Consider the following 25311-nt stretch of genomic DNA (forward strand, 5'->3'; position numbering starts at 1 on the left):
CGTCTTTTATGGCTGTACCTTATAACAAAAGCCCGCTTCATCGGCATAGAAAATATCCCTGGGTTCATAGCCCTCGATAATGCCCGCCATGGACTCTTTTCAATTGTCTACGGTAGCAGTGTCCACGCTTGCAGCCTCCCCATTCACGGTTCGATGGCAAATTCTGTGCCTGCTCTTAAAGCGGTCGATCCAACCGTTTGACGCACTGAAGTCGTCGATACCAAGCTTGTCTGCTATCTCCAGCTCTTTTTCGCGCAAAATGGTGCCATCAAAATTCACACCTGCAGCTCTGGCTTGCTTGAACCATGTGTAAACAGCCTCATCAAGCTGCACGTGCCCCGCACTGCGGGCTTGCTTGCTTTTGATGTCGAATGACCAGGCGTTTCCTTCGATCTCATTTCTTTTCGAAACAATGGAGTTCAAGGTGGATGGCACGAGTCCAAGATCTTTTGCGATGCACAGCCGCTTCCGCGTCGGGTTCGCATCCACGGTGCAAAGAATGTTCAGCTTTTCCTCCAAGGAGAGCGCTTTGCGCTTTCTTGATTCCATCACTGTAACAAGTTCCCATGCTGTGGCGGAACGAGGCAGCCGCTGACCCACAGCGATTTACGTTGCAGCGTGAAAGGGTCAGCACGGCATCAGGTAGGCGATTGAGCACGCTGGACATGTGTGCACACAACCACGGTACGAATTCACTTCTTGCGTATCCCATAGCAGGAAAGTACACGCGAAATGATTCCTAGCTGGAGGCGCGAAACGATGCAATATGTAGAAGGAGTCTGAAGCACTAAGTCAGCCGCGCAAGCACCAATCACGCAAAGGAAGCAGCATGGAAGAACGAAAAATGGCACGATGATAGGTAAAAAAGATGCAAAAAAAAAAAAGGCACGACGGCAGATTATGATGATGAGGCCGCCTGCCCGAGCGCCGCGAGCGCCTTCTGTAGACACGCCAGCAACGACAGGCCAGGCCAAGTCAATTGGCCTTAAAAGTAAACATGGCCGTCGCTGCTTGTTACTCAGGCCTGCCAATTCGCGACATATGATGCAGGAACGTGCCCGAAGTTACAACGTAACAGCGGGGTTTCTAATGCATAGAACACTATGTGAGTCATGCCGGGACTCGATAATAAGAACGTAGCAGCCGGGAAAACGCAGCACCCGGGAACACAACTGCGGGGTTCTACTGTACGCAGTACGAGGCACGACGGCGGTATATAAGGCTAACGAAAACGCACATTCGATTAGTCCTGCACAACCATTTGCCACATCCATTGGGAAAGCAAGCACCTATTCAACTTTCTTTTACTGCTGAGGCTTGGTCTGTTTTCTCATTTATTTATTTATTTATTCAAATACCCTAAAGGCGGAGAGGGTATTACATAAAGGGGATGCACGAAGCACTTTGGTAACACTTAGTTCAACACTAGATCGCAAGTGGAAGAGTAAAAATTCAAACAGTTGAGATAAATGATACAAAAACAACAAAGAAAAAGAACTGCTTACAGCGCAGATTAAGAATACAAAGACATCTGTGAGGAGGTACTGGTATTCGAGGGAGCACAAAAGAACGATTATTTACTTTATGCAATATAAAACAGTGGTGTATAGGGACATCACATTCTGATGTGAGTATGCAGCATTTTGTGATATTTGTCTGGGTTAATCTTGGTGGCAATACTTGATGGTAGGTTATTTCAGTCACTTATGGCTCTAGGTATGAATGACTGTGCGTAAAAAGATGAATGGCACACCGGGCGATTGACTTTGTAGGGGTGATTACGGTGAGGGAAAATGAGGCCAAATGGCTGAAAGAAGTCATGCAAAACGTCGTGGTGACAGAGCTTGTAAAACAGATAAGCTAACATGTTTTTATCAAAGTGATAGTGGATCTAATTCGGCACGATTTTTTAAAGATTTAACACTGGTGTACGGGGAATAGTCCGAAAAAAAATTGAAGCGAACAGCACGGCTTTATGATGTAATCGTGGCTTACATGCATATTCAATTCATGTGCAAACAGATTGCACATGCATATTGAATTTTAGGTCTCATTAATGTGCTGTATGCGAGCTTTTTTAAGTGTGAGGGTGCTTGCTTTAGTCCGTGTCTCATGATTCCGAGTGCGCAGTTGCAAGAGTAATGTTGATGTGATGATGCCATGTTAGATTCGTTTGAAAATTTTGCTCCTAGGTATTTGTATGTTGTAGTAGTAAGCTTGACAGTATTGTTATCTATAATGTATGAGGTTGGAATGCGGGAGGAAGAACGCATGAATGACATGCACTTAGTTTTGGTAATTTAACAAAACTTGATGTTGGGCTAGATGGTGCATTGTAACTTGACTGAAGATAAAGCGCACGGGAAGACACACACAAGAGAAGACACAGGACACGCGTGTCCTGTGTCTTCTTCTCTTGTGTGTTTCTTCCCGTGCGCTTTATCTTCAGTCAAGTTAGTTTTGGTAAGATGCGCTAGGTATTGGAGTGGCACCCTCTTTCTCTTGCTGATGTGGTTTGTTCAGTCTTTCTGAATCTGCGAATATTCGTACATATGTACACATCTGCCTTTTGAATACTGTTGAAGGCATGGCTGTCACCATCACAAAGAATGGTAGCATAGCGTAGCCCATACTTTTAAAGTGATCTACCAAACAGAATCACAAATCTTCAAATTCTGGATCATCTTCTGCACACCACACTGGCACCCTGGGCAGAAATTGGACAGAACAACAATGTCGAGAATGTAGCCTTTGAAAAGTTTGATTATGGTTCTAACGCGTACATGCGATGAATGGGCCTGTGGGAGCTGCTTTCCATCGAAGACACAGCTATGTTACCTGGGTGTCCAAAGTTCAGGTTCAGGTAGGTGAGTTTCACTGCATTACCAGATTCACTCATATACTTGCGCGACTGCATTTGGGGCAGCAGGGTTCGACTTGCCTTTCAAGTAATCTTGGTATTTTCTGCAATGCATACTCCGCCAGGAAATGTCAAGCAAGGAGAAAATGTTGTTCAGCCCAGTCTGCCTGTTTCCCACGCTTGCAGCTGCACACGCGGCGAAAAAGCTGACTTCGAAAGAAGTACAGGTCGTGTTCGTGCCTTCGAGTAGTTTTCAACTGCCCGCTCACTTCCTAGTTGAGCAAGAGCTTCACAGCAATCCCAAATTCCAGCTCACTTTTTGTGATGTTCGTGGAACCACCGAACACCTTGCATTTCTCACGCTCGAGCAGCTCATTCACGGAGCTTAGGGCTACCATTGTGAACGGAGTTCCCGGTATGCGCTCTTCTTAGTTGATCATAAGAGGGATCACTTTCGCTGAGTGCCTGAAACTGATGAAAGCTCACGCTGCACCATCACATAAAGCTCTAGCTCTGTTTTATCGGCTTTGGACAGAAACTTGTCTGCACGGGCGGTACTGCTGCAGTGATCACTGAACAGCTTGGAGCTGGATGGGTGCAGCGGCAATTTTTCTTCATCCGTAGTTTTTCTGGAAGCATCTGGGAACATCACTGGCTAGTAGGAGACTGCATTTGGCTTTCTTTTGTCTGTAGAAAAGTGACTCATCTACCAAAACTTCCTCGGGTGGACCACACATATACGGTCTTTGTTGTAGGTCCTTGCTTTGAACCTCATGAATGAAGTCTGTCCAGGTCATGAGGGCCTTTAGTCCGAGCTTGTACCACCCATTGACATACTTTGAAACCGGATCGGCATCCATTCTTCTGACTACTGCCTAGCCAGAGGATATCCTGCTACAAAAGCTTCACATTGGGCTAATGAGCACATCCCGGAAGCAAAGAAGCAGTTCGTAGCCTGACGGTCGTGAAACAACAGCTTTGATTTCTTGAGATAGCTCTTTCCTGCAAGAACCGCAACGAAAGGTTTGGTAGCATCCTTTTGGATATTTGCACATCCGCGTCGTACATGGCAAAATTAGTTTTGGAAAGCATTTAAATTACATTACTGATTGCTCTCCAAAATATTGTGCAAAAATAATTAATGAAGTGTAACACTCCTGAGATGCTCCGATGCACACTCATCTTCCCGCCAAATTCTGTTCCAGAACAACTGTTCTCTGCCTCTTCTTTCCTATTGCACACATCATCACAATGATAAGACAATGGCAACAGAGCAGTGAAAATAAACATGGGTGAACGCTCATCACTCATTGTGCTCAAGACAGAACTCAGTGCCTTTGCGGGCCAGAGCTGTCTCCACCGTTCAAAGCCGCCAAGGCAAGTTATTGCTTCTGAGGTCCCAGGAATAGGCCTCGGCAGCTCCTGCCTCGTAATATTCATGCCATGGGCATGAATATTATCAGGCACTCTCCATTTGCCTCGTGAGAAAGTATGTAACCATTCACCACTCTGTTGACGCAACTTGGAGAGTGCCACTGAGCGCTACTGATCACATTGTAGTACAACAGTGGTTTGTTAAAACAGCTTTTTTTCTTACTCCTGCCTCAGCAGCCAAAAGGTTGCTGGCAGTATTTAATAATGAAAAATAAACAAGGCTTCGAACCGTATCCTGCACCACATGCGCCTTCAGCGGCCCCTAAGCAGTCTCACACACGCATTTCTAGTCATTTCTGACCCTTCTTGCTGATCCTTTACGTCGGCCCAAGCCGTTCCTGGTTCCATGCCGTGCATCGTTTTTGGCTTGGAGGTGCCCTACAAGGTGTGCATTGTTCCGCTTACACGAAGAACAAAGATGTATTTACATAAACTTTTCCGGCAGTGTTACTCTCCTAAAGTAATTCATGACATTACTATTGGCTGAAGTCAAGGTGCACAACAGGCAGGCAAAGAACACCAGGCTGTATCGGTATCAGCTGTATCGGTGTAGAGCGGGCATTTCAAAAAACTTCCTACCATGAAGTCCTTCTTGGTCTTCTCTTCTTTCGTCATGATGAAGTAATGATGATGATGATGAGTAAATTGTGGGACGAGTTTCCTGAGACATCTTCGGAGCTCTTCTGGAAGCCTTTTCACTTCGACCAGGCCGACATTCTCTTCTGTGGTGCCGCGTCTAGTGCAGTTAGCAAGCTCTTTCTGTGACATAAAGTGATGTGCAGTTTCTCCTAAAAAGAAACACCGAGACACTGGCCAATAATTTTTGTGAGGTGAAAAAACCATTTGCATCATTAGGATGGTATTTTAAGTTCACTCTGTCCTCAGTTCCTAAGCTGCTTGATGTTTCACTATTTTACTTCTTTATTTCATGTTTCCTACAAGGATACAGCAGGATATAGAATTAATAATTTGAAAAACAGTCGGTGAGGAAACGAACGCGACCTCTGCTGAAGCAGAAATTGTGTGACCCTCAGACTGCTTTGTCCAGCATCACACTGCAAGGCCAGCACCAGCTGCTCTAGCAGACGTGCAGGATAAAGGTGGCACATGGAGCCCTGGCGATGGTACAGTGTCTACTGGGGTTACGCAACAGCTTCAAATAGCCTAGTAATGGACTTTGACACCTTGTCCTTCCGTTGATACTAGCTGGCCAAATCCAGTCCAGATGGGAATCGAGAAAGGCATAGTTGTCACTATTGCACATATCAAGCTTGTTCTATGTTTTGCGTATGCAGCCTGGTTGTGGAGCCCATTATGTTGTCAGTGTGGCACACGGCAAGATGTTCCAACTCTATGTTGCCGGGCGCGTCCCGCTGCTCTACTAGGCTATTATATCCTCTCCACCTGCCTGTCACTACCTTGGTCTTAGGCACAACGTTTACCCGCAATGATGGCATCTTGGGTAGTGGCATTGCACTTTTAAACTTGGTACATACGAGGTTCTTGTTTTAAAATCTAGTAGATAGCAATACTGCTGGAACTACAGTATCGCATTGTAATGTTACTCCTAAAAGAAAAATTTGAAAGTAAGGCAATTATAGTTCCTTATAAGTGCACTCGTGATGCTCTGTCAAATGCATGATGTGCACCTCGCTGTGAAGCCCCTCAGGGGTGTCACTGATGACATAGTTTTATCAAATGTAAATATTTGTAAGCTGTTTAAAATCATCCTGTACATTGTTGTATTATGTCCGTATAAAATCCACACCTTCATATGGGTAATGGTCATCCTGGAGACTTTTTATTCATTTGCAAATACTGTTGGCCGTGGGGCTGTTACAGTGAAACGTGGTAGTTACCTTTTAATAAATTAAGCTCCTAAAAGTGACGCCTTCTACAATTTTAAGGGGCATCCTATCAGTGGTTATGAGGTACAGTAGACTTTCTTTCTGTAGACTTCAACTTTTTATTGTGCGTTTGTAGCACAGAAAACATTTGGGGACCCAGGCAACTGGTTTTTGTGAATTAAAAGAGGAAAGGAAACAGAGGATAAAGGTAGAGGTAACATGCAGTATGGCAAGCTTTTTCTCGATGTCTTATGATTACCCTGCAAAACTGTGATGTACTCCCATGCTTAAAATGGAGCATAGTTATTGAATCGCATCTGATGCTTATTACAAAAAAATTAATTATATTCGAGTTATTACCTGAAAGTTTCGTGCTTGCAAACGAAAAACAATTTGGTAGTGATACTAGTAACATGTGTGGGAAAGCTCAGGATAAGGAGTGTCATCGCTTCTCTTGGTTCAGAGATGAAGACAAACTTTCGGGGTCATTGTCTGACATGCCGTAATATGGGAAAATCATTACAAGCACTCAGTTGCCTGTAATGCAAGGACTTTTGGAAGCGACCGGCTTTTCAGGGCTCATGGGTCTTGAGATGGAGCCTGTATACATCCAATATAGGATGGGTTTCTCCAGGGCCCCATTTACAGCCCATTGGCTTTCATATTGTGTCAGTAGCGCATGTTTCATCGCTTGTGGTCGGGCGAATTCCTCGACCAGCCAGCTTTCTGGATAGTGCTCCTTTATGGATGAGGAAAATTGGTGTACACTTATACCCACCACCATATCTTGTATTCTAGCAGCATTTTTCTGATTCGTGGATTTGGAGGGATGCCCACTTCGACCTTCATCCTCCACACTCTGTCTCCTTCCTTCATTGAACATGCAGTGCCAGTGACCAAGAATTTGGCAAGACACGACCTCTCTTCATCGGTGGACACATTAGTCCTATTTGCCCATTCATACTGGATAACAGCACGTGTTTCCATCGGTGTCCACGTTGTGAGGACAGGTGTGTCTGCCATCATTATTTGTACTCGAATAACCCCAGGGTGCATTGTTCTGCTGCTACTCTTTCTTTTTAGCATTTTGTGAATGTGTTGTTGTTCCTCCAGTGATGCCGCTCCCTTCACTGAACCAGTAACGAGTATGGATTCTTGTAGTGATTATTTGTTTCGCCTGGCTTAAAATCTTCAAAAAGATCATTTCAGAACATCCCTCATAGTTATTGTTCATTGCTTTTGCAATAACTATGAACAAAATTATACCTTTTAGTGGACTCTGAACAGCATGACCACAAATGTGGTGCGTCAACATGCAGTGAAATGTGCCACAACAGCCCTGTGTCTGCTGACAAGTCTACTGCCATTGTTTTTTTTTGCAGATGCATATTAGCACCAAATTTAATGCCTCATCGGTCACAATCAAACAAAATCTTGTAGGAATATTTTAGTGCACTCAAGCAAGCTTGAAACAACAAGGCACGTTGTGGAATAAAGATAAAGAAATGGGTTAGAAAAGAGTGTGGTCATTGAAGATGGTTGTAACATAATATTCGATTGCATATGACTGTTTGGATGACACCGAAGTCCAGTATTGTTCATGTACAGCGGGATGATCAAGTGAATGGGTAGAGTTTGTATGAAGCACCAGTAGTGTCTGAATAGGCAAAGAAGAATGTCATCTGTTGTGCAAAAGAGCAAAAAGATGAGCGGCTGGTGGGAAAGCAAGGGAGTGAAAGAGCACAATTACCAGAAGTAAATAAGCCGATCACATCGATGAAGTATTTGTGGCCGGAGTGTGGGCCCCGCCTGTCATGTTTGTTTTTATGGCTTTCTCCTATGTATAAATAGAGAAAGAAAAAGCAGGAGGTCATTTATGATAGCCATTGTAGGCGATTCGTCTGCCCGAGAGATACGCAAGACAAATTCACAGCGGCCCATGTAATAAACATCTTTAATCCCACATCCGAAGGGGTTCGTCCATGGCGGTGCGGGAGGTCATCGGGGTCGTCGTCTGGGCGGGCAGGCCACGAACAGCCAGCGCATCCAGGAGTGAAGAGCCCAAGGCGACGGCGTGCGCCTTCCTTTAAACCCTCGCGCGGGACCGGTTATCCCGGAAAGAAGCGGGGAGAGGGAAGGGTTAAGCGGCGGCGCATCGGTGCCGCGGGAACTTTGAATGTGGCTGGCGCAGTTCCCACACTGTTATTTCTGGTTCTACGTAAGCTTGATCAAAAACGGTTGATGAATCATTCGACGAATGTCACTATTTCGGCTTGCCTTAGCCTTGGCGGCCACCTTTTCAGGGACCCTTTAAGGGGGAGTGGAGGTAGGAGCCATCGAGCAAGCCGTCCAAGTGCTGAACAGTGGAGGCTAAGGCAGGCTTCTCGAAGCTGGTGCTCGAGAGTTCATCACCACAATTATTTGATTCGCCATGCCAAATCCACGGTGTGCTAATTTGCACACTTTGAGTCGTCCTGAGAGGTGCGCTTACGGTGGATTCCACCTGAGGCCACGAGAAATGCCAGTGGAGGCAGCACAAGGGGAGTGTACAGAGTTTAGAAGAGCTACGGGCTGCAGCACTTTGTCCTTTGCGATATAAAGCCAAGCACACATCTAACTGTTGTCATGACATGTGAAATGTGCTGAGAGAAGTCCTAGTCTGAAGTGAAGATGGCACCGACAGTCGTGACTGACTGGAAAGCGCAATCTACAGTGCTGAACAGATTGCAAAGAGGCATAGAGATGCTCTTGCTGGTGGAGACGTGTTGCACCACTCTTGTGTGGGTCATAGTTTTGTGCTGCATTCTTTCAATACTCGAAATGCTCAAGAAAACTGCAAGGACGGGTGCTGCCCAAATTATTTTCTGAAGTCCACTTCAGTACGGTCGATCTCAAACAACGCAGCACACACACTCCCGCATGCGCGTCAACACTTTCCTCTGTGCCACATTCTTGCATGTCACAAAGCGAAACATTTTTTTAGTGAGCTCACCAATATATCAGCAGCAAATATTGCAGTAGAAGCACTTCTTTCTCATGCTTAGTACAGGTGAAATATATTTAAAGAAAGATTTCTTGGATTTGGGAAACACTGATCTTAGGCTAGGCAAATGTGCATCACTCACATACAATATGTTTTTATTTATTTCAAAATACTGCAGGCCAGAGTTGGCCCAAGCAGGAGGGCCATGGAAAACAAATCAAAACACTACGTGAGAACATTTCATGTGACACACAGCAATAAATGAATCTCAAAAGATGACATAGCAAAGACAAATAGAAGTACATGCTGAAAAATTGAATACAGGAGAGTCACTTCCTTTTCAGTGAAACAAATGATTTTAGCGCCTGTTCTACGTTAGGAGAGTTAAAAATCGATTCAGGGAGTGCGCCCCAATCTGCTATTGCTTGAGGGAAGAAACTGAGCTTAAATGCTTTTGTTTTATCAAAAAGAGGCTGTAAGGTGTGCTCCCTACTATGGCAGGTCTTTCAAGCAGTGGAGTGCCTGAGGAATGAAGGGGGAGAAATGATAAAATTACCTGCAATAATTTTATGAAGGAAAGAAATATGGTTTAGTTTTCTGCATGTACGAAGCAACGGAATGTTATTGTCTTTCATGAGCTGTGTTGGGGGAGTCAGACCTTCTATGTTTATGAAAAATGAAACGTACTACCTTCCTCTGGATGAGCTCTAGCTGATATCTTTCTTAGTGTGCGGGTCCCAAATTTCAGAAGAGTATTGAAGTTTGGGCCTGACAAAAGTTTTGTATGCCAAAAGCTTAATATTGCTAGGAGTATGTTTTAATTTATGCCTCAAAAAACAAAGCTTTGAGAAAGCGGCTGAACAGATCTTAGAAATATGAGTGACCCAGGTTAATCAGTTGTTAAGAGTAATTCCTAGATATTTATACAGTAAAATCTCGGTGATACGAATTTCAGGATGATACGAATTCTCGAAATCCCTCGGCCAGAGTGCATTGTGTTCAATGTACCAAAAGTTCGTATGGTTCGAACACTTTCCCGCGACACAACAGATGATACGAATGAGCGAAATGCGACCGCAACCTTGAGCACTACGCACCGCCCCCACATCGTTGACCCCGCGATCGCCAGCAGCACTAAATACATGCCTCATGGGTAGTTTGCGGTGATGTGTGGTCCGCACCTCGCTGACGTTGTGTTGAACAAAACATCTATCTCTGTACACCCTTCGTGCTTTTTATTTTTTATTTTAAGCAGTGCCATTCAGTGTCCTTATGGAAAATTTTTATGACGGAGACAGAATGCGTGAAAAGAAATAAAAAATGAACTGCATATGCAACACAGGCCACACATGCAAGCACAGAAGTGTGCAGTTATGCTTAAACATGAACACAGATCAGATTCGCAGTGGGTGGTGGCCACGTGCCATGGCTAGAACTTCATAGCAGAAAGAAATTCATCACATATCGTGTCATTTAGTACTGTGATACAGGTTGGCTGAAGAGTTCTGCAACATCATGTTGCATTGCAAGAAATCAATCAGCGAGCGACTGCCCCGAACAAGGTCATTGCTGACTTGTTCTGTGAAAGTTCACCTCCTTGGTGAAAACATTCCCCTCATGGTTTTTGCCTTTCCTTCATATTGAAATTCCTGTCACTGGCATATACTGATATTGCAATTTTCTGCACAAACTCTGCATACATATCATATTTGTGTTTTCATTATTATTTGTGATACAATGTTTCCCAATATGTTATGATGGCAGTGGCAGACTCGATGTCATTCATTATGTAGTGCATTAAAATTTCAATCCTAGAAGTCGACTCTTATGAGCAAAGGTGAAACATCATGGTCATGTACTCACTTGGAACTGCCTAAGCTTTAGAGGCAATTACTGCGAGGGACTAGACTCTCTTTGTTTGCAAAGCACCAGGTGGGGTACCCTGCGATGCTGTGGTTCCGCAGAATTGGCACCCCCTATTGCACTTTTGCCGTCTCTTTGCAAAAGAGGGAATTTGTTGTCCTTTCCAGCTACCTAGCTGTAGTGCTCGAGAGTAATAAAATCTACTTTTCCGAGTTGGATCTGCATAAAGGAAGAAGCATTTGGCTGTGGTGAGCAAAAGGTAGTTTACATCTGTCGTCAAGAAGTACTGATGACAACTTTAATTGGATTTAAACAAACAAGATGCGTTGGAGAAATTCAAAAGCTTTGTCTTTTTTGCCTTTTTGTACATGAGGAAACATACTTTCGGTGCAGAGAAAAATTGGAAATTTAAGTTGCAGTATGTACTCCACGATTGTTGCTATATATTGAGAATTGCAATGTTAAAGCTGTTTAAAAAAATAAAATGTACCAATGAAATAAACAAATACAAGTCATGGTGTCTTGAAGGAAATAGAAGAAAACTACTGCGAAGCAAACACAGAAGGTGCGATTGTTTTATCGCTCGCCCCATCACCCGTTCAGATAAAAATTTGTGCGTCAGGACTAAAATCCGAAGCCTTTAAAGGTGTTAAGGTGGTGCCCCCTCCCCCCCCCCCCCCCCCCTTCCCCTCAAAAAAAGCCCCTCAGCAGTGACAAAGATCGATTTAAAAATGTTTTATGCAATGATTTGCTTGTTAAAAATGGGTCTGGGAAATGAAACTGCCGGTGAAATTTTGGCTTAGAGCCAGGCTGCATTCTTCGCAGGGAAATAAACTTTTCTACAAGCAAGAAATGTACAGTATATGCTTCGGGCACCAAAGTCAGCACTGATAAGTTTGAATTTTTTCAGTGGACAGTATATGTTAGCTTTCTGCTAATTTTCACATTGCACTCTGCAATCAGCACGCACTCGATCACTTTGCAAGTAATGGCGACATCTTTAACAGAAGTTGAGGTTTTTGTAGCATGATCAGGTTTAATTGGGTTTTTTATTGCAAGTTCAGGATATTTCCGGTAATGTCGGTGACTCGGGAAGAATTCCTGCTCGCCTGGCCACAGCACCGCCAAAGGGCATAGCAGTCTGTCACAGTGGGTTTGTACAAATACTTTCTAGAACTCAATAGCAATTCCAGCACCAGCGGTATTAAATGCCGGAGATGACCCTAGCAGGGTGCTGTACTTTCTCACAGCATTTTGGTTGCAGTGCTTAGCAGCGTAGATGTGATTCACTCAATAGATATGGCGGCACTTGCAATCCGACCGCAGTTTCTGAAACTGATAGCATGTGCTCTGATAAAACAAGTGTACAAAGATTACGTGCATCCTCTTGCTATAACATCGACCTGTTAGACTCATCCACTATCTGTTCCAACCCCTCTTCCCCCCTCTATGTGCAGAGGTCGACTTGTATAAGCTCTCGTTTTTTTCTCCCATTACGGTCGTTGATTGTATGGCTTATCTGCTCATACTCTCCAGTCTTTCTTGTGATAACCATTCAGTGTGTTTCTCATGTGAGGGTGTCAGCTTATGCTTGCCTTACCTAACTCTTGTTTCCAAATGTATTAGTGTTTTTTGTGCAGCTGTCTTTGGATGTTTCTTTTTTGTTATATCTTTTATATATGTTGCTCTAATTGGGCACTTGGCTGCTTTTTTAACTTCTTTTTTTGATTGTTTGGTTATTGATCTTTCCACTGGTTGTGTACCTACTGCCCTGATTATTGTAGAGATAATAAATATACCCAGTGGCAGTTGTTGCTGCATACATAGAGGCTGTGAAGTTGAGCTTGCGGTGCATTCATTGACTAACTGTTTAGCCAGAAATGAGCGACGTCCAAATAGCAGAGGAACACCAGGAACAACGACAGGAATTGCTGGAGGAGCACTGGAACAAAGAATTGTGCCACAGGTTAGAGAGGCAGCTGCAGCCCCCTTGGAACTCTCGCTCCATTAATGATGGTACATCTCTGATTCGCTCCAAGCCTGGCTTTGGGGTGATTTTTAAGGTTGCCCCCGGGCAACTCATTCACAAGATTCGAGACGCTCTTGCCCCACACCTGTTTGTGCTCAAGACAAAGGACTCGGCCATGCATGTCACAGTGTTCCATGCCGCCCTGTACGTCGACCGGCTGGAGGAGTTCAACCCAGCCTCATTGCCCAACAACCTGCTCGCCGTCATCCGCAACGAATTGCTGACTGGTGCCAGAGCAGAGATTGCTGCTGCCGAGACCGTGTTTCGAAACGGAACGGTTAGCATGTCCGTGCAGCCTGGAAACACTTGGCTTCTGGTCGGTCATGGCTACCCCTCTCATCTGGCCGTCATGGTGGACTACAGCCAGGCCAGAGACATTCTTGAGACGTTGAAGAATACCCTACATGTAATCATCAATGCCTGCTTTTTGGTGGTGTCCACGCTGATCAGGAAGCACGGGTTCCGTGCCACCATGAGTGACAACGAAACTATGGGCCAGCATCTCTGCGGCGAAGGGTGGCGTCTCTCGGTGATGTTCACGGGCAAAAGTGATTACAAGTCTCATGTGACACTGGGTATGCTTCGAGCTGAGAACAAGAACGGTCTGCTAGATGCGAAGGTGGTTGAGGCCAATGCCAGCTGCCCAGATGCCATCGAGCCTATCTTTTCTTCCCTGGAAGAGTCCTGTGGCAGTGCTGGTGCTTATGCCCTGGCCGCTGAAGTCGACTCTTAAGTGGGTTCATGCTATGAGTTACTACAACTCCGTTGCCACCGAGATCTCAAGCAACCCCGTCACTGGTGGTGTGAAGACGGTTGACCAGGCTCGCAAAGTCCTCACACCGAACTTTGTCCGAGACGTGTGGGGCAAGCACATCCTGCGCACGAAAATTGAGCCCATTATTGTTCGCATCCTGGGTCTGAACAGTGCCAACGAGACCGGCCTGAATGCGGTTAATCTGGACGGAGTAGGGAGTGACGTGATGGACTTCTTGCGTACCCCTAACTACACTTCTGAGCTGTGAAAAATGATATGGAAAGAGAAACAATCTTAAAGAGATTTTATGAATAAAAATATGTCCCCTTTGTATTTGATACCTCTGTCATACGTGTCTTACAAGCAAGAAAAAACTCTTTCACCTAAGCGGTCTTTTACCGAGTTGAAAGATTTTTATTCCAAAGGAGTTGCAATAGCAGACTCACTGCGCTGGCGACCTCTTTCTAGCATTTCCTTCCAGGGATGCTATATATAAAAAAAAATAAGCTGACACATCACAACATGTAAGCCAAACATGTGTGTTATAAGTTTATAGTAAATTTGGCTTCAGTACAATTCACAAACATTAAATGAAAGAAGATGGCGCACATCCGCATTGGCGCTTAGCGTCATCACAAGATATCGAACCTGCTTACGAGAGTGCTCTAGAAAAGTGCATTGTTGTGCCAATCAACCTTCTGGGAAGTATTAAACTTTTTATAATGTGTAAACATGAGAAGAAAAACCACTTTTGCTTCCTTCCTTTATTAAAAGATAATCACTCGTGTCTACTATGTTGGAGGCTACACCTTTCCAGCAGTAAAAGATAATCAGCAATCTCCGATTTCAGAAAAGACTTCATCTGAAAAGGCGATTTAACTCTGTTGTATGTCTGTGGATGAAACTTTCTTTGGGGAGGCGTGTTTTCATTGTCACGCTTTTACAGCTCCTGTGTGACAGGACTATGAGAAGCATGCATGCCTGGCACACTTGCCGTCTGATGCAACATGGGTAGCAGCTTCCTAATGCTAACCAAAGGCAAAAGTTTCCCTTTGGATGATGAAGCAGCACGTAGGAGCATATTAATTTGGAATGAAACAGTGCAAACGTAAAACTTTAATAGAAACAAATACCCACCAATTGAAAGCAACATGTATCACACAACCGACAATGGCTAATCACTTTCGTGATAATTTGTGGCATTCACTAATGATGTTTCGTCATCTTGTTCACACACAAATGGAAAAATTTCTTTTTGTATCCTTCGGGAAGGAAGAAGCATTGTGAATAATGGGTGCTCAATTCTGAACAGAAGTGGCTTTGTAAGTCTTCAGTGAATAATTATTCACATAAGAAGTAAAATTTTTCAATTTGGATGGCAGACACCTCAGAATTTAAACAAGCTTGCCATCACCTAAATCAAGGCAGTATGAGCTTATTTTTTAGTGCTTGTTGATACTGATAATCAGGTACAGTGAACCCTTTGACTTGAGCCTGAAGGTGCCCACTAATAGATGCCTCAGAACCAATGGTTTGATTCAACAGTACTTGAATACATTACATTCCTTATATTCACAGGGAGACAAAGCTGCATCTATGGCCCTGGAATGCTGTTGTTATTTTTCTTGAAACTGACTTTTTTTTTCCTTCAGATGGGGGAGAGATTCAGGTCTGTCAATGGTTTCAGAATCCGTGCATAATACATCTTTTGGATGTGTCCCAAGATACATCATTTTCAAGTCACAAGTTTCAAAATATCCCTATTCCCTTTGAAGAGAGAGCTACAAAGGTGCTGTCAATTGGGCAGTTTTGCCATAAAGTACACATACTTTCTGTAGAAGCTGCTTCAGAAGCCTTTCTGCCATAAATGTGTCACTCTCGAACACTTTCTTTCAGCAGTATAAAATCCCTTCTGTGAGTATAATACAAAATGCTTACCTCTTAGGGAGAATGTTTTGGAGGCATGGTATGCTGTGATGGAATAACCAATATTTCCACTCAGTGCCTTTCTGAAATTGGCATTGGCATCCTTGGGAAGGAAATAGTTGGCTGCACTTTTAGTATACACCCATGAAGCACACTAATTCTGTTATCTTCTGAGCCACCGCATAGCTCTTTAAAATAAGTGCAGCTGTATATTGTAGTGCTCACCTTTTTTGGACCTGAGAGAAATGCCAGTAGTTAAATGCTGCCGTGTTTTAATTAGTGCAAATCTCGACACTTGTTGCACAAGCCCACTGGAAAAAAAAATGCGCTGTTGTCACAAAATATAACCTAGTGAAATTTGCAGGGAGCTCCTTCAAGTGCTGACTACACCCAGTACGGCTCATGCCTGCCTTGTTCAGAAAAGCGAGCACATCCTTCATGTTTTCGTGGTGCTCTTTCCCAGAGCTATAACATCTTGTGAAGATATTGTCAATCTTACGGATGAATTTTGAAGAGGCTCTGTGCAGGTAGAGCAGGCTGCCGGTGCTGATCACAGTAACCAATACATTTACACGGGGAATTTTGTTTTTAAAATGCACATTTTGTGACATACATTGTAATGCAGTATCTATGCTTAGAGTCACTCCTTTGGTTGTTATAGGAATGTCCTGTCGTAACTTCATTAAGAGCTCTTTCTGCTTCATCAATGTTACAGAAGTAGATCAGTATACCAATAAATTGCTGCTGCGTATGGGAATCTGCTTCCTGGTCCTTGACCGACTGAAGTGGACTAACAAATAACCTCAGACATTTGACCCAGCTCTTTGCGAGGTTGTAATAAATAAATCATTTGATGCTTATTAGGAATGATGTCTTGGTATTATTACAGTCTGATGATTTCCTTACTATTAAAAGTGTGCCCTCAAGCTTGCCTTGACTGAAGCATGACGTCAGCACAATGAAAAGGCAGGGTCTCAAACTTGCATAAGTCGACAGGTCCAAAGTACTTGTTCTAGTTATTCTCAGGCCTTTAGTTGTTGATTCACTCGGTAACTTCCTCTTCTTTGCATTTGCCTCCCACTTATTCAAGAAGTCCAGGAAATTCTTCACAACTTTCCTGCACAGCAGGTGAGCCAAGCACCACTGGCGAAGACCAGGGGCTTTGAGACGGGTGGATTACACCATATTGTAGCATGCCCTCAACTTGTTCATTGATTGCGCGATGCTCTGCTGCTTACACACAATAGGGCCACTGTTGAAAAGGTGGGCAAGAACTGGTCTGAATATGATGCGCAACTGTGTTTGTATTAAAGATAGCATGTCGCTACACCGGGGGAACTTGCAGTGTGATTAAATACCCAGCAATGTTGGGAACCTCGCTGTGTGGTCCAATTGCATGTGTTCATCATGTTTGGCTGATTTCTAAAATCTGCGGCTGCCTGCAGAAGTCAGGTCTTCCACAGATGTGAGGCAGAATACATTTGCAGTGCAATCTGCCCAGTTCATTGTGGCATGAAACCCACCCACATGATTGTCTGCTCGCCTATCATCGGCAGAAGTTCTAGTGCAGCGAGAACACTCTGCTAGCCTCAGTTGCTGAGTGCGGCTTGCCCGCTGCACCACTGTAATGTGAGGGATGTGGTGATGTTCAGAAAACTACCATAATTGCAGCTTGAAGACTAAGATGGAAACATGAGCGGCCAGCATGCACGCAGCCTTGGTGTTGGTCCTTAGCAGTCTGGACAAACCAGTCTGCTGCTTATGCTGCTCCCATGCGTGCAACACACGAATAGGGAAACCACTTGTAGGATCATGACTGGTTGTCACAAGCGATCATTTTCCTGGTTTCCAGCCCATGGTAAAAACAGTGGCTACCTTCATTTTGTTGCATTCTTCACTTTCCTGAGCGAATGTAGGCCCTTGAGTCCCTTAACTTCTCTTTAACATATGCAACAGACAGTCTGGTGTGGCTCCAACAAAGGATATGTTGTGCGTACAGCTCTAGAATTAAATGTTATTTATTTCATCATGAATGTACACAACATGAGCAAACAATTTTTGACCTTCTAATTGAAGCTAGCATAGGCCCATATGGTGTACATGCACATGTACAGCAGCGATCAAGAGATCTACAATTGTGCATTGGTTACAATGACAAAATTAAAATTAATGCAGAATTAACATAATACCACTAGAACCTGGAGGCAATGCAACATAACTGATCTTTAAAAGAGATATATATTGTAAAAGAAGGCTTGGTCGAGATGGCGAGGTCGTGACGGCAAGGACAGCGAAGCCTTGTCTAGAGTTTTAATCCGAACACGAACCCAGGCGCGCGCCGGAGCCGGCGCCGCGGCACGATGATGATGGTATGTACAAATGAAAGAAGAAGATCATGGCATGTACAAATGAAAGAAGGTCCACAGAAGGCTCACACAATCTGCCCGGGGGGTCGGAAGCGGTCAGCCTGGCCGCTCCTAATTAACCGATGTACCGCGGCGCACAAACGGTTTCAAGCGAGAAACATGAACAATTTCAGTTCCACGGTGGCGTCGATCGGCTGGGGGATCAACAGGCGTGACTTTGTAGTTAACTGGAGAAGTTTGGCTGATGATCTCGTAGGGACCAAGGTAGCAGTGGTGGAATTTGTCACTAAGGCCAGGGGTGCGCAGTGGTGTATAAAGCAGTACTTCGTCACCGGGACGATAAGAGACCACGCGATGCGTAGAATCGTAGCGACTCTTGCGGTCTTCCTGGCACGCTGCTGTGTTGAGGCGGGCAAGATGACGGCATCTGGCCACACGAGATAAGAACTGGGTAGGTACTGATGTGGAGTAGTCGGGCGTAGAGAAGAAGGAAGCGTCGAGAATTGTAGTGGGAGGACGGCCATAAACGAGGAAAAATGGAGAATAACCGGTAGTCCGCTGTACTGCTGTGTTATAGGCGAAAGTGACGAATGGTAGAATAGTGTCCCAATTTCGATGATCCGGTGTGATGTACATGGAGATCATATCCGATAAGGTGCGGTGAAATCGCTCAGTCAGCCCGTTAGTCTGGGGATGGTAGCTTGAGGTTGTCTTATGAAGAGTGGATGACGCGTGAAGAACTTCGGCAACGACTGCCGATAAGAAGGCCGTCCCGCGGTCACTTAGAAGCACCCGAGGAGCGCCATGACGCAATACAATCGATCGCAAAAAGAAATTTGCTACTTCTTGAGCGGAACCGGTCGGTACAGGTGCTGTCTCAGCGTAGCGTGTAAGGTGGTCGACAGCTGTTATAATCCAGTGGTTACCCCCTCGGAGAGAGGTAGGGGACCATATAAGTCGATGCCGACTACGTCGAATGGCGTGGCGGGACAGGGAACAGGTTGTAGGCTGCCAGCGGGCGAAGATGTCGGCCGTTTGCGACGTTGGCACAGAGGGCAGGATGCGACGTATTTGGCAACGCAGGAAGATAGGCCAGGCCAAAAGAATCGTTTTTTTCACGCGGTCGTAGGTTTTGTCAACACCAAGGTGACCTGCAGTAGCGTCATCGTGGAGAGCCGCCAGTATACGTGGGCGAAGCACACGCGGCACGACTGGGATCCAGCGAGTTCCATCAGGGCAATACACGAAGCGGAGTAGGATGCCATCTTCGAGCTGAAAATTGCGAAGTTGTCGGCGAAGCCGAGCATTGGGTGGGTCCGAAGCGTCAATAAGGCGGTCGATGATGGGTCGGCAGTAGGCATCGGCTAATTGCTGCGAGTGGAGAGCGTGTTTGTTTTCAGAGTCATCAAATGAAACTGTTGTGATATACGTCGGGGAAAGAGATGGTCGGCTGTGGTCATAGGTGGAAATGCATTTGGAAGAAAAACAGCAAGCCGATTCCGAAAGTGGGCAGCGAGAAAGAGCGTCGGCGTCTTGGTGTTAGCGACCCGATTTATAAGTGACGTCAAAATTGTATTCTTGCAGGCGTAGAATCCATCGGCCAAGTCGGCCTGTCAAATTTTTGAGCGAAGACAACTAGCAAAGAGCTTGGTGATCGGTCACAACTGTGAAATGCCGACCATATAGGTAAGGGCGAAATTTTTGGACAGCCCAGACGACGGCAAGGCACTCCTGCTCGGTAATGGTGTAGTTTTTCTCAGCTGGAGTCATAGTCCGACTGGCGAAGGCAATCACTTTCTCACGCGAAGTTGCATCGCGCTGCAGGAGTACAGCTCCAAGGCCGAGACCGCTGGCATCAGTGTGCAGGATGGTTGGAGCGCTGTCACTGAAGTGGCCAAGAACAGGGTCTGATGTGAGGGCGTGCTTCAGGTTATTAAAAGCAGCTTCGCACTGTTCAGTCCACACGAAAGGGCTGCGTGCTTTAAGTAGTTGATGAAGTGGAGCAGCAATACTTGCAAAATGCTTTATCAAACGCCGGAAATAAGACGCCAGGCCGAGAAAACTGCGCAATTCTGTAGTCCGTTGTGGACGAGCAAATTTCAAGACCGCGATGATTTTTTCAGGGTCTGGACGAATGCCGTCATGGCTGACTAGATGTCCCAATATTTTAGTTTCCTTCTGTGCAAAGTGGCACTTCTTGGTGTTGAGCTGAAGGCCCGCTGAAGCAAGACACGTGAGGACCTCATTCAGGCGCGTGAGATGGTCGTTAAAAGTTGACGAAAAGATGACAATGTCATCCAAGTAACATAAACAGGTTCTCCATTTTAGGCCACGAAGCACAGTATCGATCATTCTTTCAAATGTCGCTGGTGCGTTACAAAGTCCGAAAGGCATAACATTAAATTCGTAAAGGCCATCGGGAGTTGAGAAAGCGGTTTTTTCTTTATCGTCCTCGTGCATAGGTATTTGCCAATAACCTGAGCGGAGGTCCAAAGTCGAGAAATATTCGGCGCCTTGGAGAGAGTCAAGGGCGTCATCAATTCTTGGCATTGGGTATATATCTTTGTGGGTAATTTTGTTGAGTGCCCGGTAATCAACACAAAAGCGTACCGAGCCGTCCTTTTTTTAACTAACACTACTGGGGAGGACCATGGGCTTGTCGAGGGACGAATAATATTGCGATGGAGCATGTGATTTACATTTTCTTCAATTACTTTTCGTTCAGAGAGGGAAACCCGATAAGGCCGTCGGCGAACGATAGAGTTACCTTCAGTAATGATGCGATGGTGCGCAACACTAGTCTGTCCCAGTGGTGGGGAAGTGGCATCAAAAATGGCTTGGTGTTGTCGGAGCAATGTCAGCAGTTCTTGGCGTTGGTTCGGCGTGAGGTTAGAATTAATAGTCTTTGTGAGAACAGAAAGAGAGACGTCTGGCGAAACACGGCGCTGAGGCAGAGGGGCGGTGAGCACCATCAAGGACAAAGGTTGAACATCCACCATGCAGGGGAGAGAAGTTCCTTTTGGGAGCACGAGGGATTCACGTTAAGTGTTAGTGGCAGCTACTGTCGCTGAGCCATTGCAGAACCTCACAAGACTAGACGGGAAGGCGATACCGCGTGCAAGATGACGATAAGATGGTGCGATGAGTACGTCCCCGTCAGTGATATGGTCAGAAACAACGGTAAGCAGTTTTTCGCACTGAGGAGGCAAAACAGTATCAGCGGCGGCAACGAGGGGATGATGTCGTTCAGAAACTTCAGATGAAAAATCGCTGTCTGTCATATGGATAACACGGTCGCGACAAGAAATTAACGCTGAAGCGGTTGACAAAAAATCCCATCCTAAAGTGATCAGATGCACACATGGTGAGAGCACAGCAAACTGCACATGATGGCGAACGCCGTCAATAACAATTAGTACGGTGCACTTTGCTAAAGGGCGCAAAGGGACGTCATTGGCTCCACGGAGTTCAGGCCCATCATATGGTGTTGTCACTTTTCGCAAACGGTAGCACAAATCAGCGTGAATGACAGAAATTGCAGCTCCTGTATCAATCAATGCTTCGACCGGTAATCCTTCAGCGAAAACAGAAATCACATTACACGGGCGATTTGGAGGACTTTTGGTAAGTTCGTAGAGTGCAGTTTGACCTCCGGAAACTGCAACGCTTAGTTTTCCGGATGGCGGACAGGGATAGTTGTTGTAGGTCGGAGAGGGGAAACTGAGCGGCGGTATGGGGATAGGGACCGACGTCGGGATGCATGGGTTCCACGAGGCTCAGGCGAGGATTCTGGAGGTGGGGATGATCTTCGAGGTGGGCTTGGAACAAACCGGCGTTGATAATATGACGTTGAAGGGATGTCACTTTCAAAGGTATCGTAACCACGGCGCTCGTTCTGGAGGCGGCGACGACAGACGCGGGATATATGTCCTGTAATGCCACAGTAATAGCAAATTGGTCGGGAGGGGTGCCAAAGTGCGTAATAGGGTGGTGTAGGTTGAGCCGTCGCTATTGCATTGATGTGATTGTAGGTTGGTGCCGGTCGAGGCGGGGGAACTAAAGGAGGGGGGGATGCTATGACGTGCGCGTAAGTCGGTACTGAGCGGGGTGCCGGAGGGCCAGATGTCATAGGTTCGGTGATTGTTGCCAGCTCTTCTTTGATGATGCTGCGGAGACCGGCGTCATTAGATGTTGCGGAAGAGTGATCGCACCCGTGTCGACAGACAGGCTTGAGGGCCTGGAGCTCCTCGCGGATGATGGCTCGAATAAGTGCCCGCAGGTCGAGATCAGCATAGCTTGGTCTTCGCGATCTCAGTCCGAACTGCCGGGTCGGCGAAGTACTGTCGGAACTGCTGTTTGAAGGTGGTCCAGTTAGTTGTGTGGGGTTCGCGGTTGATGAACCATGTCCTAGCGACCTCAATAAGGTAGAAAGAGATGTTGAGAAATTTCAAAGCATCGTCCCACCGGTTGTAGGCACTGCAGCGTTCATAGGTGTCAAGCCAGTCATCGACGTCTTCATCGCGACGACCAGCGAACAGCGGCGGGTCGCGCTGTCGTGTGGGCACAGTCGGAGGGGGTGGTGCAGCCGAGGTAGAGGGTCCAGCCTGTTCGTGGGTACTGTCGGTAGACATAGCGATGGTGGCAGTTGCCAAACGGCGACCGGAACGTAGCTCCAGCGAGAGGCAGGGCCCAAGGCAGCAAGGGGATCAAATTTCACCTCCACCACTTGTAAAAGAAGGCTTGGTCGAGACGGCGAGGTCGTGACGGCAAGGACAGCGAAGCCTTGTCTAGCGTTTTAATTAGAACACGAAAGCTATTGTGCCGTTCCTGAAACCAGGGAAGCCACCAACCTCCCCTGGTAGCTATAGATCTATAGCTCTCACGAGCTGTCTTGCAAAGTCTTTCAAAAGTGTTTTAAACATCAGGCTAGCCTTTGCCCTTCAATTCACCAATGAGGCTTTAAAGCATGTTCTACAACTGACCATTTAGTCCGCCTAGAAAACAATGTCCGAAAATATTTATATGTGAACAACACTGCCTTTCTGCCTTGATATGGAAAAGGCATATGACAGCGTGGAGTTTCGGTATTTCTATGACTTGGCAGATTGGGCATTCGAGGCAGGATGTTAAACTGCCTAGGTAACTTCCCGTCGAACAGTTTACTCCACGTTTCGACTAGGCTCAACATTCTCAGAAAGCTTTGTCCAAGAGAATAGAGTACCTCAAGGGTGCATTCTAATTACAACTCTTTATCGTGAAAATGAACTCTATAAGCAAGATAATACCAAAATATGTAATGTATTTAGTTTATGTACATGACCTGCAGATAACATACACTTCCTTAAATGTATCATCATGTGAAAGGCGACTCCAGTTGACGATAAATAGACTTGCAGCATGGGTAGACAAAAATGGATTTCAGTTTTCTCCACAAAAAACAGTACCCATTTTATTCTTGCTCAAACGAGGCTTGCAAATTGAACCCACCCTACGCTTAAGTAAAACCGTATTACCTAAAAAGAATGAGTGCAAATTTCTAAGAGTACCTTTGACAGGAAACCGACATTCCTACAACACAAACAATCTAAAAAAGAAAGCTTCTCAATCTCTAAATATACTTAGTGCTGTCACGAAAACACGGGTTCTGACAGAACCTGCCTTTTGCACGTATATCATTCTGTAGTACGCTCTTCCTTATATTATATGCGTGGTGTACAGGTCAGCAAGACCATCCTTCTTAAAACTTCTTGATCCAGTGCAAAACCTTGGGCTGTGGCTCTTGACAAGTGTGTACAGAAATCCCCCATAAATAGCCTCCATGTCGAAACCAATGAAACACCCCTCTAAGACAGAAGGACAATGCTTATATTGTGGAAGAAGGCCAGGTCGAGATGGCAAGGCAAGGGATGCCGTGTCTGGCGTTTTACTCCGATGACCAAACCCAGGCGCGTGCCGGAGCCGGCGCCGCGGGGCTATGATGATGGTATGTACAAATGAAAGAGGAAGATCATGGCATGTACAAATTAAAGAACGTCCACGGAAGGCTCACAATATGTACTTACGTGCTTAAAATTCGATCCCTACCAAAATACCTGTGTTACCCGATTGTAACAAAGTGACCATCAGAACACTCTTTAACAACAAGCCCCAAGTAGTAAACCCACTAATCATCCGTTTTGAACAGCAATGCCAAGAAAGGAATATATTTAATGCACTTTCAAACATTGCCCACAGCCTCAAGCTACTACCCCCTTGGCACAGTTTGCCTTCTCTATGTGACCTTACATTAACACAATTTCGTAAAAGGCAGATGCCACCTGAACACAATGCAAGAGTTCCTGGCCTTAGACGAAAAGTGTGAAAACTGTAAAACATTCTATTCAGACAGATCTAAAACAGCTTTTTATGTTGGTAGAGCAGAAGACAAACACGAAAAAACAGTCAGGTTACCTCAATGTGCGTCAATTTTTTACTACCAAAAGTTATGCGGTCATGTTAGCTGTGGAAGAAATAGTAAGGAGCAAATTTGAAAAGAGCATCATCTACGCTGACTCACTGAGCCTAATCACAGCACTTCACTCCAGAAACGCAATGCAACCCTTAATTGAAAAAAAAATAATTGCATAAGAACAGTAACAACACAAGAACATGAAGCGAAGATCTGCTAGGTGCCCAGTCATGTAGGGATCAGTGGTAATGAGCAAGCTGATGTATCTGCCGCAGGAGCTTGGAATGCTAACGTAAAGTAAGCATACCGCATTAAGATGTCTTAAAATTCATATAACGAAAAGTGAAAGAGAAATGGCAGGATTCATGGGACTAGGAAGTAAGCAAGAAGTTACACTTAGTGACAGGAATGAAAATCATGTACTCACCAAAGAGCGTTTTATCGAAGTAGTTTTATGTCACCTTCGAATCGGTCACACTCACTTAACACACAACTTCATACTCACAAAATGAAATGTGGCTACATGCGAACTCTGCAGAGAAGTTGTCACCACTAAGCACATTTTAATTACATGTACAAAGCGAACAACTAAGACAGAAACATTCCCACAAATTTTTAAAGAACACACCCCACTGCACCCAAGCTTACTTATAAGAAAAGTCACTCATTGATATTTCCCATGTGTTTTTCATTTCTGAAAGAAGCAAAGCTTTTAAACCAGCTGTAAAATCTGTTCAATATTGAAGGCCTCCGCCTTTGCCTCAGAAAGGGGGAGAGTCCACGAGGTGCAATCCGCACGAC

The 25311-nt window shown here is 45.3% G+C and overlaps 2 protein-coding genes across 2 annotated transcripts in view; both read left to right on the forward strand.

The window, feature by feature from the left end:
- The window catches only part of LOC146194603 (uncharacterized), a 43147-nt gene extending 40765 nt beyond the window's left edge, over positions 1–2382 (forward strand). The window contains exon 6 of the mRNA XM_084597464.1: positions 1–2382. This exon is cut by the window's left edge and continues 27114 nt beyond it. The gene's annotated coding sequence lies outside the window, so the exon portion shown is untranslated.
- A 9277-nt stretch (positions 2383–11659) lies between these two features.
- On the forward strand, positions 11660–13749 carry LOC146194604 (uncharacterized). The gene has a single exon (XM_084597463.1). The coding sequence runs from the start codon at positions 12868–12870 to the stop codon at positions 13747–13749; it is 882 nt and encodes a 293-aa protein (XP_084453589.1). The 5' UTR covers positions 11660–12867.
- Positions 13750–25311: the final 11562 nt, after the last annotated feature.

Source organism: Amblyomma maculatum, chromosome 3, assembly GCF_055883805.1.
Source record: "Amblyomma maculatum isolate TAMU_Amacu chromosome 3, ASM5588380v1, whole genome shotgun sequence".
NCBI lineage: Eukaryota > Metazoa > Arthropoda > Arachnida > Ixodida > Ixodidae > Amblyomma > Amblyomma maculatum.

Coding starts and splice junctions, on each gene's coding strand:
- LOC146194604 (XM_084597463.1), top strand. CDS start 12,868: ATGAGCGACGTCCAAATAGCAGAGGAACACCAGGAACAACGACAGGAA.